We start from the raw sequence: 17,346 nt of genomic DNA, 5'->3' as shown, positions 1-17,346 counted from the left end.
TTTCTGGTTGTTTTTCCTGCTGTCTCCCATAAGTATCTGCTCTTCTTTTAAAATATGAATAGATTTGATAGCTTTCTCCTAAAAACAGTGGTTCTCAACCAGAGACAAATTTGCCCCTCCCTCCCGCCCAGGGGAGCATCCAACAATATCTGCAGATATTTTTGTCATAATGTGGCGGGCGGTGAAGTGGATGCTTCTGGCATGTAGTGGGTAGAAGACAGGGATGCTGCTAAATGTCCTACAATACACAGGACAGTCCTCACAACAAAGAATTATCCAGCCCAAAATGTCAATAGTGCTGAGGTTAAGAAAACCCATCCTAAAACGTGAATGAGCTTTGTCATCCCTGTTTCACAGAAATTTCAGTTCCTGAGCATATCACAGTTAAGGTGCTTTTATCCCTGATGCATTTAGCGACAGCAGTGACTTCTGAAGATCAAGTAGCTCATGACAGCAAGAGTGTTCTTCAGTAGGAGGGAATTAAATAGCTGTATAAAATCCCAATATTTATTCAGTTTTTGTGTAACATTATTTACAGGCATTGGAACTACTTATGGACAAAAATGTCGTAACTGTAAGACAATCACAGAAATTGCCTTCACGAGTGCAAAACCTGCAGAGGCTTTTGTTACCAGACTTTGAGAGAAGTGGACTTTGGGACCCCTAGAAATTGAGATGTTCAGGCTCCTTCACTGACAAGTTCCGTGGGAGATAAACAGGTTTTGTTTTAAGTATGTATATGTGTAAAAAATGATCTGAAGGATTCACATCAAACTTAATAGTGGTTTCCCATAGGGAAAGGGAGAAGAGAAAAGAGAAAGATGGGATAGAGGGGGAGAAACAGGACTTCATCTTTTTTTTTTTTTTTTTAAAAGAAGATGTTGGGGGTAGGAGTTTATTAATTAATTTATTTATTTTTGCTGTGCTGGGTCTTTGTCTCTGTGCGAGGGCTCCCTCCAGTCGCGGCAAGTGGGGGCCACTCTTCATCGCGGTGCGCGGGCCTCACACTGTTGTGGCCTCTCCCATTGCAGAGCACAGGCTCCAGACGTGCAGGCTCAGCAGTTGTGGCTCACAGGCCCAGCTGCTCCGCGGCATGTGGGATCCTCCCAGACCAGGGCTCAAACCCGTGTCCGCTGCACTAGCAGGCAGACTCCCAACCACTGCGCCACCAGGGAAGCCCCATCTTTTTTTATAATTCAGCTTTATTGAAATATAATTTCCATACAGTAAAATTCACAAGCTTTAAATGTGCAATTCAGTGGGCTTTGACAAATGTATATAGTTGTGTTAAGTCCAATAGAATTTTTAATTTTTCATATTTGAATCTTGTACAAAAAACTTATGTTTTTTATTGTTTATAATTTGTATTTTGGTTTATAATTTAAAAACATGTTTTTAGAAAAACCGTTCGAAATTATGTAATCATACTGCCCCTCATTTTGTAAAAGCGACTTACAAAGATGCATGAAGCATAGCAAAATAACATAACTGGAAATGAAAGGGATGTAAAAGGAGAAACAATAATTTAAATTGGAGCCAAGTTTAAGAATGCAAACCATGAATTCTCATTTCCTCTTTATACGTAGGACATTCAGACTTTAAGCTTCCAATCAGTCATCCTCGCTTGTATGTTTGAGAACTTCATTGAATTTAGGCTCCTATTTAGCAAATCCAATTTGCTCTCCTTCCTTTTAAGTATTCATGATAACTTATACCGTCAGTGTTTTTCATAAGCTCATTGAAGCCTAACCCCCAAATATTGTTTGCCCATGAGAAAGCAAGAGTTACATGAGCCAGGTTTTAAAACTAAAGTTATCCTTGGTACTAACAAAGAAGGTAGAGAGTGACTTAAGGTAACTTTCTATGAAAAGCCAACTTCTGCTGAAATTCAGGAACCAAGTCTTGTAGAACCATGAAGTCCCCTGTGTAGGGCAGCGGTTTTCTGGAGCCAGCTTCTACTAGCTTACCAGGGTCAATTGTTACATTTTGGGGGATTTTGACAGCTGGTTGTTAAACACATCCATTATTAAAAATCAGATTACATAAACTTATGATTAAAGAAATTTCATTAAAAACAAAGGTAATAGGGCTTCCCTGGTGGCGCAGTGGTTGGGGGTCCGCCTGCCAGTGCGGGGGACGCGGGTTCGTGTCCCGGTCCAGGAAGATCCCACATGCCGCGGAGCGGCTGGGCCCGTGAGCCATGGCCACTGGGCCTGCGCGTCCGGAGCCTGTGCTCTGCGACGGGAGAGGCCGCGGCAGTGAGAGGCCCGCGTACCACAAAAAAAAAAAAAAAAAAAATGTGTCATGTGTGTAGCCATTACATTGAGGGAAAAATGAGGAAATATTCTTCCAGTATTCAGAAACTACTATGCACTTCAGCAGAGAAGTCCCTCACATCATTGCCAAACAAGTAAAGTTCCAATATATATCTTCATTGTTTAATTTGTCTTACTCATTAGTGTAAACAAAATATCAACCAGCAGCCATGTTGGAACTACAATGATTTGTCAATTGCAACTATTAGGTTGGCCTCAAACGCACGAGCTCTGCAAAAATCAACAGAAGCATTCTGTGAGAATCAATTGACAATATGAAATTTATAGTCAAGAGTATTGAAATTTTTATTATTATTTATAAATTGTAAAGGATGCTACACATCCTTTATATCAGTAAAATGTATAATAAACTTCTGTAGGTATATTATGCATATGTTTTCCCCCATATTTACCAGCACACTATTGCCTGGAGCTGAAGATCTCAGGGCACTAAACATATGCTAAAGACTTTTTTGTTCGGCGCCCAGGCTAAGAGTACAGTTAGGTAGAGGGATATAGTTGAAAGTCCCAGTGATGATTTTCTTCACACTATTCCAGAAAAAAAGAATGCTCTTTCCTGTGCATAGACTCTTCCCTAACTCCCAGGCAACCCTTTCACAAATGGCCAAGCAGACTGGGTAGAGGATTTTGAATGTCTCAAAGCAAAACAGTTACAATTATTGCAAGGAAAATGTTTGAATGTGTGCCTTACTGATGAGATAACCAAGGAATCATTTGCTCATACAGAGACTAAGCATTAATCCACCAGTGGTGGGGTCTGAGTGAACAGGGCTGGTCCTGGGCATCATTGCAAAGTGTGTGTGTTTGGCCGTTTCTCATCTCTTACCTTGGACCTTACCCCTCTACTGCTCTAGAGGTGATAATGCCTCTTCACCCACTGTCTTTTTCCATTCCCAAAGGCTTTGCTCTTCCTTCATCTACTTAAAAAATAGAGTAGCTAGCTCTGGAAACCAACCTATGTAGTCTAGTAGCAAACTCGGATGACTTCAGAGGCCAGACCTTCTCTGTCTAAGATGCACTTAAATGCAAACTTTTCCATATATGTGCACGTCAACTAAATTGTATCTACAAGAAAAATTAGCCCACAGGCTGTCAGTTAGTGAGCTCCGAGTCTAATCTTTCAAGGGCTATTGTCAAGGTGGTAGATTGGTGTGAAGTAAAAAGGTGGGCGTTTGGAGGCTGACTCACCTGGACCTGAATCCTGGATTTCTGTCTTAATGTGTGACCTTGGAAAAATTACTGAATTGTCTGAACCTTGGCTTTCTTATCTGTAAAATGAATTGTTAAAGAAAGAAATAAGTGAAGATAGATAAACCATGAATAAAGAGAAGAGAGCTCCATAAACATTCCAATTCTTTCTTGCTATTGAATGATCCGGGGGGAAACTGAAAGATCACCCAGCTCCCAATACCCAAGGAAGTTAATTTTTGATGATGAGATTTTAGGAGCGGAATTTAGGGTGCAGGTATCTGAAGAAACATAGCCAGGGCATGACCTCAGTAGCCAAGTAGGCAGCTGTCTACTGTACTTATTCAAGACTAAGAATAAGACTGTGGGATATTTGCTTCTGCTACAGAACTAGTCTTAGAGAAGCATGGCAGGGGTAAGAAGGGAAGGTAGGATGCCAGACTTTGCATTTTGGAAGTACTTTGGTCTGATTTTTTTCCTCTCCACTCCTTGAGTCAAAAACTTAAATCAGGGCTGTGATTACCCATAGAAGCTCCCCTTGTTCCTTCTGCCCATGCCCTGCTCCCCAGCCCTCCGCAGAGCTCAGAGTGGTCCTGTAAGAGTATGGGGGGTTTTTCCCAGCCTTCCACAGAAACCACTGTGTTTGAAGATTCCTTGCAGAAACGGTTTATGTGACTTGTGGTTGTAGTTTGAATAGTAGAAGAATTCTTTCCTCTACATTTTCACGTGTGCCATATGATCTGAGTGAAGCAGCAGCTCCAAACATGAGATAATATGTGGAGGAAATGTCATCTAGCTTGGAAGGGAATATTTGGCATTGAAAGTTTGCCCAGATTTAACTAAAAAGAACCATGTAACCTCATTCTTAGGATCACAGCCCATCAATTCAGAGAGGTTGTTTAAAAGACAACCTCTCTCAGGTTATGTTCATTTTGAGCTGATCCATGGAAAAACCATTAAAAAATGAAAACATGATATCAATTCTAGAATGTTATTCATAGCTGTTTGACTCAGCCTTAAAAGGACTGCAAGGACTTGATGCCTGGTGTATTGTCAGACTCTCAATGAACTGTTGATGGATGGGTGGATAAATAAATGTATGAATGATTCTAGATATTCAGGAGCAATGAAAAGTGTACTTGAGCATCATATATTGTATATCTCAATAGAATCTATAATGAGTTGCTTTATTGAGTTGGCTCCATTTTGATACGCTGAGATGAATACATATGTATATTTCATAGGAAGATCAATTATGAGCAAGCCAAAAATGTGCTCTGTTTCCTAAACATCTTTAAATACGTTCTATATAACTTTGCTTCGGTATTTGACCAATGCATCCAACATTGTTCTGTGAAACAACATAGCCTGGGAATTTTTTCAGAATAATTGATGTACTACAAAGAAACCATGAGTAACAAGTGGGAGAATGAAACTGCCTTCCAGACTTTCGGATGAGAAAATTCCCAGAAATGTTGGGAACTGCCGGAAATGCCTGGTTGTTAATGCAACTAGCCATGCAAATCATCTTGGGCTGGAAGCCAGACATTTCCCACTCTGTTTTGTGACAGCTCCCCTCTGGGGAGCAAGGCCGGTTCCTCCAAACCAGCAGCTGTGTAACAGACCACCACAACGTGGCCAAGATGATTCTCAGAGCCGTTTCCTCGCACGGCTGCATGCCTTCTTCGTTAAAGAGATGCCTCTGTCAGGAGTGAGGCTGACTTTCTTTTTACTGCTAGTTTACCCTGACCTTCCTTAAATTATAGACTATCATCTCCTGAAGGCAGAATCTGTGACCAAGTTACCTTTTCATCTCTTTCCCGTTCCCACCTCCCACTGCCATCGCGCCCGGCCTGAAGGGGGCGCTCCAAGAGGACAGTTGAATTGAACGGAACACCAATTGTATCCAGTCCTGATGATATTCAATAATTACTCTCTTTTACACAAAGTGGAATAACTCCTTCGGGAAATTGCAGAAATCAGAAAAGACATTTAGAGCAGCGAGTTAACCTCTCAGATACTCCCCCAAAGCCTTGTAGAACTGCTGCGTGTTACCCGGAGTCCGGGGCCTCTCGGGAACTTGTGGCGTGGGGACGGATTAGCGGTTTTCTCCTTTCCGTGCTGGCTCCCAGCGCAGCCAGAAGCAGGAAGCATAGCCCCCGGTGTTAAAAGAACACTTTACACACAGCTCTGGAGCAATACACCGCCTCCACCCCTTTTTAGGAAAAAATGTTGGGACATGGAACTAAACAGCCTAGCAGCCACATTCTCAGAATATTTGAAATGATACTCATCTTTTAACAAAGGCTTCTGTGCATCCACAAAGCGGAAGCAGACCCCGTTCCTCTGCCTCGCGCTGGCTCTGTCCTTGGGAGCCTGAGCTCTTTGAGGTGATGCCCTGCCAGGCGGGCCGGGAGCACATGCTCACATCTTCGCAGTGCCGTTCCAACACCACAGGGGAGAGATGCTAGAGAGACACACAGTCTCCTGAACCTTTTTCTGTGTATTCCCCTCTGGATGGCAAGCGCCCTGCGTTGTGTATATATGTGCGTCTTCTGAACCCAGCCATAAATAAATGCAAGCTGTCTTATTCAGACAATAACAACATATAAGAGAAAGAAAAACAGTCACTAACAGGAAAAGAAAAACCTGTTCTTTGTCCCAAAAGAGAGAAACCCTTTGTGTTCAGAATAAACACCTTTAGCTTTTTCATGGAAAAAATGTATTTTTTGTTTATTATCTATAGTTACCACTTCCTAAATCCTTTTAGTTTAGAAAGACTACGCCTGACAGAGCTTTTGTATTTTTCTTTCCACGGTTAAGCAGAGCCATTCACTGCTCCACACAGGGTCTGTTCTAGTATTAAAAGTCATTTCTTTTGGCACAGATTTTAACCTGTCTTAAAATGATAACCATGCGGTCTTGAAAAATTATTTGAAAAGCTTCTCCTAAGGTGGCTTTGGTGGTTTTGTTAAGACATTTATTTTAAGAGTATCTCTCAATAGAATTTATCAGTGAATTACTTTATGTATTCCCAGCATTCAATTATTTCCGCTCTAAGAATATTATAACTCCTTTCCTCACAGTGATGAAAAAAATGAAACTATCCTCAAACAGTGCTAGGTTGGGTACTGACCTTATGTCAGTAATTTTTGGAATGTTCCCACCAGAAGTTATAAATTATAAATATAAGGCCCAGAAGAGAGAGAAATATTCAAGAGTGAGGAAAACAGCAATTAGAATTTCACAGAAATACCATCAACTGCAGAACAACAAATGAAGCACATGGGAGGGGAGCGGTATTGTTCAAGCTAGGATGTGGAGAGATGAGAGGGAACATGGAGAGAGCTGAAGGCCGGGTAAATAAAGCACACCAGGAAAAGAAGGATTCAGTGTCTATTATTCCAGAGAAAATGGGCACTTTCTGAGGTAGGTTTCTCTGCAACCTTGGAGATTCTAGTTTGTTCCTTCACTGATAAACAAAAAGTCAGCAGTGATAACATCCTTGATAACACTTCCTCTGGAATGTATAACATTCCATGTTTCTGCTTCATAGTCACCACCGGACATGCATGAGTCAGACTGAGAGGTGGGGAATTTGCTGGGCTGCTCATGGGACAATTGAAGTTATAGTCAAGGCTTATGAGGTGTGGCTATGCTTCTTTCTCTTTCAACTCATCTTGTACTAAGAGCCATAGGTGATTTCTTTATCTCAGAACAGGCTATCTTAAGTGTGAGGTTAAAGGGCAAAGCTTGCCAAAACAGTAGATGGGACTGCAGACTGGAAACCTGAACCTTGTTTGTCTGGTCATGCTGTCATAAAATACTAGCAGCTAATTAAGGGCTTAGTACAGCGCCTAATTATATTCATTATCTTCACTTATCTTTCACAATAAGTATGTCAAAGACTATTATTATCCCAATTTTATAGATGAGGAAACTAAGAAGTCAAAAAAAAGCTTGAATTTCTATAGCTCACAAAGGATACAGCAGAGACTTAAACCCAGGTCTCTTTCTAGAGTTCACCGTCTTAATGTGTCCCCTCCTACACAATAATAAAGGGAAGCTACTATTATTTTTTTTTTGAAAGCAGCCAAAAGAAAGTCTGCCTAAGATATAATTAAATAGCAATTCATAATAGAGGAGAGCTACTTGTGTCTGGAAATTTTCTCTTAAACAAGCCTCTTCATATTATTTTTGGGCACATCCATTTTATAAAGAGGGCTAAATTGAATATGTTGTTAATTTGCTTATAATAGTTCTAAATTGTCCATGTCCTTGAATAGATACAAGGTTTCTCAGGCTGGGCTCTAAGGAAAAACCCACCCCACCCGTGGGTGATCCACCCTATGGGCCTATCCCCTCGGGGAACAATTTACATTAAAAAGTGCGAAAGAAGGGCTTCCCTGGTGGCGCAGTGGTTGAGAGTCCGCCTGCCAATGCAGGGGACACGAGTTCGTACCCCGGTCCGGGAAGATCCCACATCCCACATGCCGCAGAGCAGCTGGGCCCGTGAGCCATGGCCACTGAGCCTGCGCGTCCAGAGCCTGTGCTCCACAACGGGAGAGGTCACAACAGTGAGAGGCCTGTGTACCGCAAAAAAAAAAAAAAAAAAAAAAAAAGTGCAAAAGAGATGTCCAGTCAAGTCGAAACTGTACCGTGTCATAACAGGATTACACACAAAAAGAGAATGAATGGTACCATGATTAATTTTGACCATAAATTTAAAGTAGCAAATTAGTGTGAAAAAGTAGATGATATGGTAATTTGTAGGAGAGAGATTTTGCTGCAGCTCTGGAAGTCAAGAAAGAGCAAAGTGAGATGATTAATAAAGTTTTGAGTTGCACAGATCTGGGTTTAAATCTACAATTATGACCTTGAGCAAGTTATTTGACCTCTCTCAGTCCAACTTCGTCATCTGTAAAATGGGAATTTGGGGATTCAGTAATAAATGTAAAATGTTTAGCATGGTGCTCTGCCTGTTCTTATTGTAATATAATTGTCTATTTGTCTGACAGTCTCCTCCATTAGCCTGTGACCTCTTCAAAAAACTGGATTTATGTCTGTTTATCTTTGTGTCTCTGAGCCTTTGATATAGTGCTTAAGCTCATCCCCACTCTTGATGTTTCCTTCTATGTGAAGGATGTTCCATTATCATATTATTCCTGGTTTCTGTCTGCTCTTGACATATTCCCCACTTGGAGAAGAGAATGGATTACCTGATTGGTGAGTCAAGAAGGCCTTACCATCTGTACTCTTCACATCCTCTTGGGAGTGAAGTTTCTGCAGGGAGCGTGGCGTCTCTTCTGCTCTTCCACACCGTAAATCTTACTGTTCAGTGCCTCCATGACTTAGTAGACAAGAGACCTAACTCTGGGGTCCTATAATATGAGGCCCATTTCCACACAAATCTTGAGGGGCAAAGGAAGACCTAGCTGGAAAGATAGATTAGAACCAGACAGTGAAAAGATCTTCTTATACCTCCATGGCATGACATTTTGGCAGATTCCTTAAAACATATAGATAATGATAAAGAATGGAAAGAGTCTACATGAGTAAGCCCAAAATCATACTTGTTTTTGTTTTTAATGTTTGGATATTTTTGGCGTGGGGGAGGGGTGCAGGGGAATGGGGAAGGTTGTTCTTTGCATTTTTGTTTTAATTTGTTGAGGGGCTGAAGATGAGATATCAATATTTTAAGTTCTTTGCAGAATTCATTTTTGTCTTATCTTTAAGTTATTTTATACTAAGGTACTAATAAACCCTTCATTTGATGAATGGACCTGCTAAGTCAGTTTTTCTCCAAGTGTGGTCCAGGGACCATCTGCCTCAGAATTACCTGGAGGGCTTCAGAATACAAATTATTATGCCTCACCTCAAACCTGCCAAACCAGAATCCCTGGGGGCATGGCCTTGGAATATGATTTTAACATTCTCCCCAAGGGATTTTTATGTTCATTGTATTAAGGGCAGCACCTGCCAACAGACAAGTGAATTCAATTTAAATGTACCGAGAAGAGGAAATTATGTTTGTGTGTGTGTGTGTGTGTGTGTGTGTGCAGTTATTGCTAAATCAGTTAACTGACCATTCTGATTACTGCTACCGACCATTCTGATTACTGCTATGATCCTTTTTCCCTATAGACCAGAGCAGCCCTGCTTACTCAGCTGAGGATATCATCAAAACCCCAGCTGGGCCTTTTGTCTATGTGTCTTTCTGATAGATCTTATGAAACAAATAATCGTTTTAAAACCCTTAAAAGCTTAGAGACTGGGCTTCCCTGGTGGCGCAGTGGTTGAGACTCCGCCTGCCGATGCAGGGGACACGGGTTCGTGCCCCGGTCCAGGAAGATCCCACATGCCGCGCAGCGGCAAGGCCCGTGAGCCATGGCCGCTGAGCCTGCGCGTCCGGAAAACTTAGAGACAAACACGTACTTTTAAAAGAACAAGAAGAACCCTTACAATTCTTCCAAAGAATCGTAGCTACATCCAGTTTTCCTCTTTTGGTTCTAAGTGTCTAGAGGTAATAGACAGGAACTTCAACACAGAGGAACATTCTTAGGTATGGATTGCAAGCTTTTATCCCACCACACTGCCCTCCTTCTGTTGGCAAGTGTGGGAGACGCTCTGCTTAGGCCTGCTTTGTTTCTCGTTATAGATCATGCAACAGATGAGTGACCACCGCTACGACAAACTCACTGTGCCTGATGACACGGCCGCAAACTGCTTATATCTAAATATCCCCAATAAAGGCCACGTCTTGCTGCACCGAACCCCAGAAGAGTATCCAGAAAGTGCAAAGGTAAAAAAAAAAGTCCTTCTTGCCACAGCAGCTGAGTAGGCCTCCCTTTGCAGCCTTCCTGCCTAGGGATTTTTTTCACAATAGAGTGACAAATAACAGGGCTTCCTTTTCCCCTATACACATCATTAGGAAAGCCAAAAGGATAACATAATTTATTTATTTATTTTATATGATTTTTTAACATGTTTATTGGAGTATAATTGCTTTACAATGGTGTGTTAGTCTCTGCTTTATTACCAAGTGAATCAGTTATACACATACATATGTTCCCATATCTCTTCCCTCTTACGTCTCCCTCCCTCCCACCCTCCCTATCCCACCCCTCAGAATGAGAGAAAATATTTGCAAATGAAGCAACTGACAAAGGATTAATCTCCAAAATGTACAAGGATAACATAATTTAGGGCCAAAGGAAAGTTTATTTAACTCGCTCTTCTCGTTAGTGTCATTGGTCACTAATGCATGCAAAGTAATTGAGATGATCATGCCTGGTATTCAGCCCTTTTCAAATGAGTATTTGGATCTCCCAAGTCTGTGCTCCAGCTTTGATTAAATGTACTTCTTGACACTGACATGCTCATTAAGCATAGAGACCTACAATTAGATGGCCAACTGCCTCATTGTTTTCTGACAAATCTAAGCTGCCCCTCATCAGAGGGTCATTTGTTTCTTCAGTCAGAGAAGTAGGAATGACCCAAAGAGAAGGGTGCTCAAAAGCAGGGGCTACACATCCTAGGCAACAAAGGCCTGAAAGGATAGAACAAGAAGAAATATAAATACAGCACACTTGGAACCAGCCAACTGGTCTCTCCAAGCAGCTCTGCATTTATGTTCCAGCCAGGGAATTGCCCCCTCCGTATGGAATTCCTTCCTGGTCTGAGAAAATCTTCCCAGTCTTTCAGGGCACTCTGCCAGTCTCATCTGTGTACTTTGGTAATTTCAATTTAATCATACCAAGCAGATTAAGGGTGTTGGTCCATAGATCCTTCAAGTGTTCATATCTTTTTTAGGCATTTCAGTATGTTCATCTCTGTCCAGAGGAGCAAGATATTTATAGTAAGCATTACAGAAGAGTCGTAGTAACCACTGATCTCTCTCTCTTTTCTTTCAATCTTAAACTTTAAAACTTTTAGAAAATAGTTTATGCTACCTTTTAAGTATGCAATACTGTATAATTACTAGGCTTATCCTCCTAGTCAGGAAGGATCCCCTTCAGCAGATTAAAAAGAGAGCAGGGGAAGAGGATAAATAGATTTTTTTTTTTTCTTCTTCCATGGCTGAAAGTGTGAACCTGAGGAAAATATAGGACCCCTGACCCCCTGGACTGGGGCTTAACCAGCTCTCAGATGAATAGTAGGTCTCACAATTTAATGTGCCTCAGGGTTGTTAAAAATACAGGTTCCTAGAACTCCCCACCCTAGAATCTGCCATGTCAGTAAGCACCCTGGTCACTGAACTCACTTGGAGAAACACAGCTCTCGATCATTCGTACCCCTTCAGCCACATCAATCATCCGATAACGAGATGATCATTAACTGCTTCTGAATTCAGCCCTGGGTCTACCACCAAAAAACAGTAACATCATATTTATTGAGTGCTTCCCCTGTGCCAGGCACACCGCATGTACTATCTTATTCATTCCTTACAGCAGCCCTGTGAGGGTGCTGTTATTACTCCAGTCTTACAGAGAAATAATCCCAAGGCGATGCCACTTGACCGAAATTACACTTGGAGCAGTAAGTTGGCAGAACTGGGGCTGGAACCCAACTCTGTGTGGTTCCAGCACTCTTAATTAACCACTGTACCAAAGTACATCCTACAGAAGCATGGTGGATTGTTTTTAGGCAGTGTATTTGCAAGTGATTTTGCCTTTTTTTAAAAAAAAAATGTTCTTTGTTTTATCATCAGAGAAAAAATCTGTGGACTGTTAATTTGAAGGTTTGACACATGCTTGCTTTCTATTCGTGTCAAAAGATGCTCTAAAATTCACACACCTGTAATTTAAAAGCAGTTTGACCTGAAACCCTTCACTTAAATTATACTTTGTCAGGTTTTTCCAATGGTCTTATTAAGGAAAGGAACATTATAGTTGAGAGGGTTTTGAAGCGTGGAGAGAGAGTCCTACTCAGCCTGTAAACACGTCCACCAACTTTCATATATCACTTAATCTAGCAATGACAAGGGCAGAGTAAAGGCCTTTCTAGTAACAACCACATTTCTGACACATCTTTGGCTTTGAGGTTAGAGCATAGAGCTAGTGGTTAACCAATGCTGCTAGCTCTCTGGGTATCGCTGTAGGCACGTGTGTGGTCTTGGTTCCATGCATATCTTGGGGTTCAATGGGTGAAAAGCCTAAACTTACAAGCTACATGAATCCTCTACCCCAGGTGGAGGGGGTGGGCCTGGGGGCCAGGGAAGACAGAGGCAGAAACATAAGCCTTCTTCTCTACTTTTCCTTGATTCCTCCTGCAGGTTTATGAAAAGCTGAAGGACCATATGCTGATCCCCGTGAGCCATTCTGAAATGGAAAAGGTGGACGGGCTGCTGACCTGCTGCTCGATTTTAATTAACAAGAAAGTAGAGTCCTGAGTCGCAGTCCCTCCCTTGTTGCCGGCAATACTGCACTTGTAAGGCCGATAACTGTACCCATTCCTACCGTTTTCATTGACAATCTTTTATGCCACTCTGCTACTAACACTGGTCTACAATTCTAAATTTAATTGCTTCGTTCTGCACCTCCCCCAGCCCCTCCCCTCGAGGTGGTACCTAAACTGTGGATTTGCTCAATGAATTAAGCAATCTAGAAAATATAGAGCTAATGAATTATTCAAATGTGATTAATAATTGTAAGGAAACACTCATTTTAATGTTTGTATTATCAGTGTGAAAATTGTTTATTTGCCAATATAAACCGAAGAATGTCTTTTTGATCAGTCAGCTAAGCTGGATTTTCTTTCTGTATATCATTAATTATCTTTGGCTCCTATGAAATTCCCTGGTCTGTGGATCCTCCTCCTTTCCCTCTTTGTTTCCATCTGAAGTATGAAAACTTTCCCACTTCTATCACAGTCACCTCGACCTTGGGTAGAATCCGGGGTCTTGCCTTCTGCACATCTTCCTGCAGGTCGACCCTGTCTGCCAGCAGTCTTTCTGCCTCGCCGCTACATCTGCCGCCACCACCACTTTCCCCCAGAGGGTCAAACAGGCCCCTCAGCAGAACCGTGACCAAAATCAGAGCGGCCGTTTAGGGGAGAGTTCACTGCACAGAGGCACATCCCAGTGGGGTTTGCCCCAGAGATCTAAATTCTAGAAGAAGTAGGGCACCACACCTAGGAAGGTGAATTCAGCACCAGATGGTTGCTAGGGGGTTGCAGATCAAGAAGCTTGGACACACCCCATGAGTACAACACTTTAGAAAGTCTTTAAGTCACATTCCGTGCATTTTTGCTTTATTACTGGCCATATACAGACCTTGGGGAATAGACTTATTTTTTTCTTTCAATTTACTTTCATTTCCCCCCATTGTGACTCACCCTGTTTCCAGGCTTCTACCCCTTAATCTACAGAGTTATTTTTTTGCTGACCTACAGAGTTATTTCTTTCAAAAGAGACATTACATCTAAAAATGATTATTGATGGTCTAGTGCGAGCCAGATGGAGCATGTTCAGGAAGTGATAGGCTTGGTGCTTGAAATCAGCCGCAGACAATGGACACTTCTACTTTGAAATATCCGTGAATATTTACTGTGGAATTCAATTAAAACTTCTCTCCTCTGTAGCCTTCCAATCACACAACCTTAAACTGACACGAATCTCTTAACAAAGAACAAAGCCGCAGTGAAGGGAGAGATGGTTGTCTTTTACTTAAATGAAAGAATCAGTCTTTTAGCAGACCAGGGAAATGGTACTTTCCAAGGAATGGTGACTGATCCAGGCATGTTATCAAACTTCCCAGTCATCTCCACCTTTCCTGTATTGCCTATGGCTAAGATTAAGATTCAGGGAGTTTAAGGAATGCTACTTCACGTCTTGCTAGGCTCACCTAACGTGTTTGTAATCAGACATTCCTCATGTTTGGTGACCAAGAGAGAATACCTTCATTCATTTCATCTCCCCCTGAACAAATGGAAGTGAGAAACCTCTGAGCAAACCAAGACAACCTTAACTACTATGTTTTTCATTTATTCGATCATTTTATGTCAGACTTAGAAGAAGTTCCTTCTCCTCCTTCTTTTTCTTTTTGCTTGACTTTAATATTCATATCACGTTCAAATATCTAATTTCATGCATCCTATGACTGAAACGTATCTTGGTCACTGGCATATTTCCAACTGTCTCATCATGGGTGAATAATATGTTTTTACCACAGAGAGAATGAATGTTACCCACATGCCCAAGTTAATAAAGAAAAATTGTCCTCAGTAGTTATGGTTGCCCTTTGGGGTTAAATCCGGCCCTATGCTGGCAAAAACAGAAATCCTCCCTCAAAGACAACCACAGGAAAACTCACTCAATCAGCCACTTCAGTCTTAATAGTACAGCTAACTGGCATATAATTTCCAATATCTTTATTTCTAGCTTTCCAAACTAAAGAACTGTTCTCTATTATGTTTAGTAAATTGCAAGTGAATCAATTTTTCTTTTGAACCATTTGTTCTACAGAAGGCTGTTTTCACTTTTCCTTTTCTTTTCATCTTTCCATCTTTCCTTCTCTTTGTCTCAAGAAATCACTTAGAATCTATGTGCCTCTTCTACAGAATCTTATTCTGCACTGCTACATCACCTACAAGGCTGGCTTCTTTGGACTCTCTCTGTGATATGCTGATGTGGAAACCTAAAATATTTGCAGCATAGTAGTATTATTTCTTTGGTGTACTCATCAGCATCATATTATCTTTGAAGAGGAAAGACAACCCACTACCCCGTTACCTAGGTTCCCCTCTTGTCCATTGTGATTTATAAGGAAAAGCTAACAGAAACTGCTTTTTGACATTATAAAGACATTAGAGATTGTATATAAAAGTTGAGTCAGAATCACTTGGTCAGTAAGATTCAACTTACTAAGGACAATATAGAGAAAGTACATGATTTAGCATTATTTCTTCAACTGTGATGAATTGCTATAGAAATCAGCAGGCAGATCTCTCTACTGTGTATTGATTGCTCTTTTAAGCTACTGTGAACAGGCTACTAAGGCCATCTCTTCATCTAGAAGGGGAGAAATAGTCTGTAGATGAACAATGTGACTTATTTAGAGTTGCATGTTAGTCTTCGTAATTATTTACTCCTTTACATTCTACAGAACTCAGACATGATTTCCACGTGGTGTTAGATTCGTGCATTTTATCATACTGACCATCCTGTCACAGCCAGTGTATGGTTATCCACTCTGTGTGCCAAAACCAGTAATGCCTTTCACGGTCCTTTAGTCCAGAGAAATTCTGCACTGATTTTAGTCTCTTGCTGTACTGATCCTACAAGTATACCAATCACGATGGAATAAAGTGTGAGTTGTACTGTGATCAATAGCCTATGTCTCTTTCTTGCAACAGAAACTGCTGTGGTGAATGAAGTCACCATTTCTTTACTACCAGAGATGGGAAGTTTTTGGGGTTTTTTTCTCTTGTCCTATAAGCTATGGAATTAGAAATACTTACCTGTAAGTCAACTGCTATCAAAAGCTTGGATTAAAATGATAATCAAAGGATACTTCATACTTGTGGTGCTTTAAAAGTATGCATATTATCCACGTGTGGTCAGGAGATCTTGATTTCACATATGTTCCTCCTCAAAAAGGCTTCCCTTGTTCCTTTGACTCCTGTCATCAGCACATTATAATATGGCTCAGTTATGGAGACGGTTGAAAGATGTTTTCCTGTGTTCATGCAAGAGTTTGCTTTTTGTTTTTGTTTATTTTATAGTAAGAGTTTTTTAGGAAATATGAAGGTTTTTTTAATAAGACTTTTTATTTCCAACAATTTTTTTCAAACTGAAAGTAGCTTCATTGTTCTCTTTTTCTGACTGTAAAAATAATAACTGCTCACTGCAAAAATAAAAATCAAACCTTACCCCAAAAAACATAAAAACAAAAGTAAAGGAAAAAAAATTACCCCAAATTTTATCACCTACAGACAGCTGCTATTAGCATCTTGGAGAATATCCTCACATCTAGGACTAGATACAGATATAAATATGGAATGATTGTACATCATCATTAGTGCTTCCTTCACTCAGCAATATATTGTGGCCATCTCTCCATGTCAATAAATGGAGATCTACATCATCAACTTGAACAGCCCTGAATAATTCACAATAAGGTTGTCACAGCAGCTCTTTCTAATTTATGTGGAGTGTTCTATCACAGATGTTTGCTGTGCCCACATTTCTAGTAGCCGGGGGTCTTTAGGCTATCAAACATGTTGTGCATATAAGCTCTCACACACCCCAAGGGTTAGCTCAATCCGTAATCCTCTTACCATAACTGAAGGGTACATGCAAAAGCCCATCAGAAGCACAAACCAGTACTCAAATCCCTTGGAGAGGTCACTGATTTAGTCACACCGCTCAGTTGACGATGCGTCAGTTAGTTCTCCGTTATTTAGGCTGCCATTAACGTGGACAGTGAAACTAAAAACTGCCAACTGCAAACCTGCTCTGGGCCGCCACAGGAAATGGAACCTTCCACCCACGTGCCAGGGTTCAGTGCTACTCTTAGAGGAGAGAGGGAGACACTTTTTAAAGCAAGAGTTAGCAGGGCTCCCCTGCCTGGTCCCCCCCAGCCTTGCAGAGAGTGGAGGAAGCTAAGAATGAGAAAAATCCCCTCTCACGACAAGCTTCAGATTCTGGAAATGGGAATTGGCTGAATGAAGAATGCTGGTCAACCATCATTTTAGACACATGAGCACATGTTTAGCAAGTTCCCACACTCTGCCAGGCTCCTGGGTGCAGCTCCTGTCTTTCGAGAGCTGACAGTCTGGGAAGGGCGGGGAAGGAAGACCACACAAGCGCCCCGATGATCAT

General features: G+C 41.3%; 1 protein-coding gene across 2 annotated transcripts in view; it reads left to right on the top strand.

Moving 5' to 3' along the window:
• DDAH1 (dimethylarginine dimethylaminohydrolase 1) overlaps positions 1–15,848 on the top strand; it is a 153,520-nt gene extending 137,672 nt beyond the window's left edge. For both annotated transcript variants that reach the window (XM_027114226.1, XM_027114227.1), the window contains exons 5-6: positions 10,183–10,326; positions 12,799–15,848. In XM_027114226.1, the coding sequence (XP_026970027.1) occupies positions 10,183–10,326; positions 12,799–12,915 (261 nt within the window). In that variant the 3' untranslated portion in view covers positions 12,916–15,848. The remainder of the gene's footprint in view (positions 1–10,182; positions 10,327–12,798) is intronic.
• The last annotated feature ends 1,498 nt before the right edge of the window (positions 15,849–17,346 follow it).

Source organism: Aethalodelphis obliquidens, unplaced genomic scaffold, assembly GCF_003676395.1.
Source record: "Aethalodelphis obliquidens isolate GAN/ISIS:26980383/991018 unplaced genomic scaffold, ASM367639v1 scaffold13, whole genome shotgun sequence".
In the NCBI taxonomy this organism is placed as follows: Eukaryota; Metazoa; Chordata; class Mammalia; order Artiodactyla; family Delphinidae; genus Aethalodelphis; species Aethalodelphis obliquidens.
This window is presented reverse-complemented; position numbering and strand designations above follow the sequence as displayed.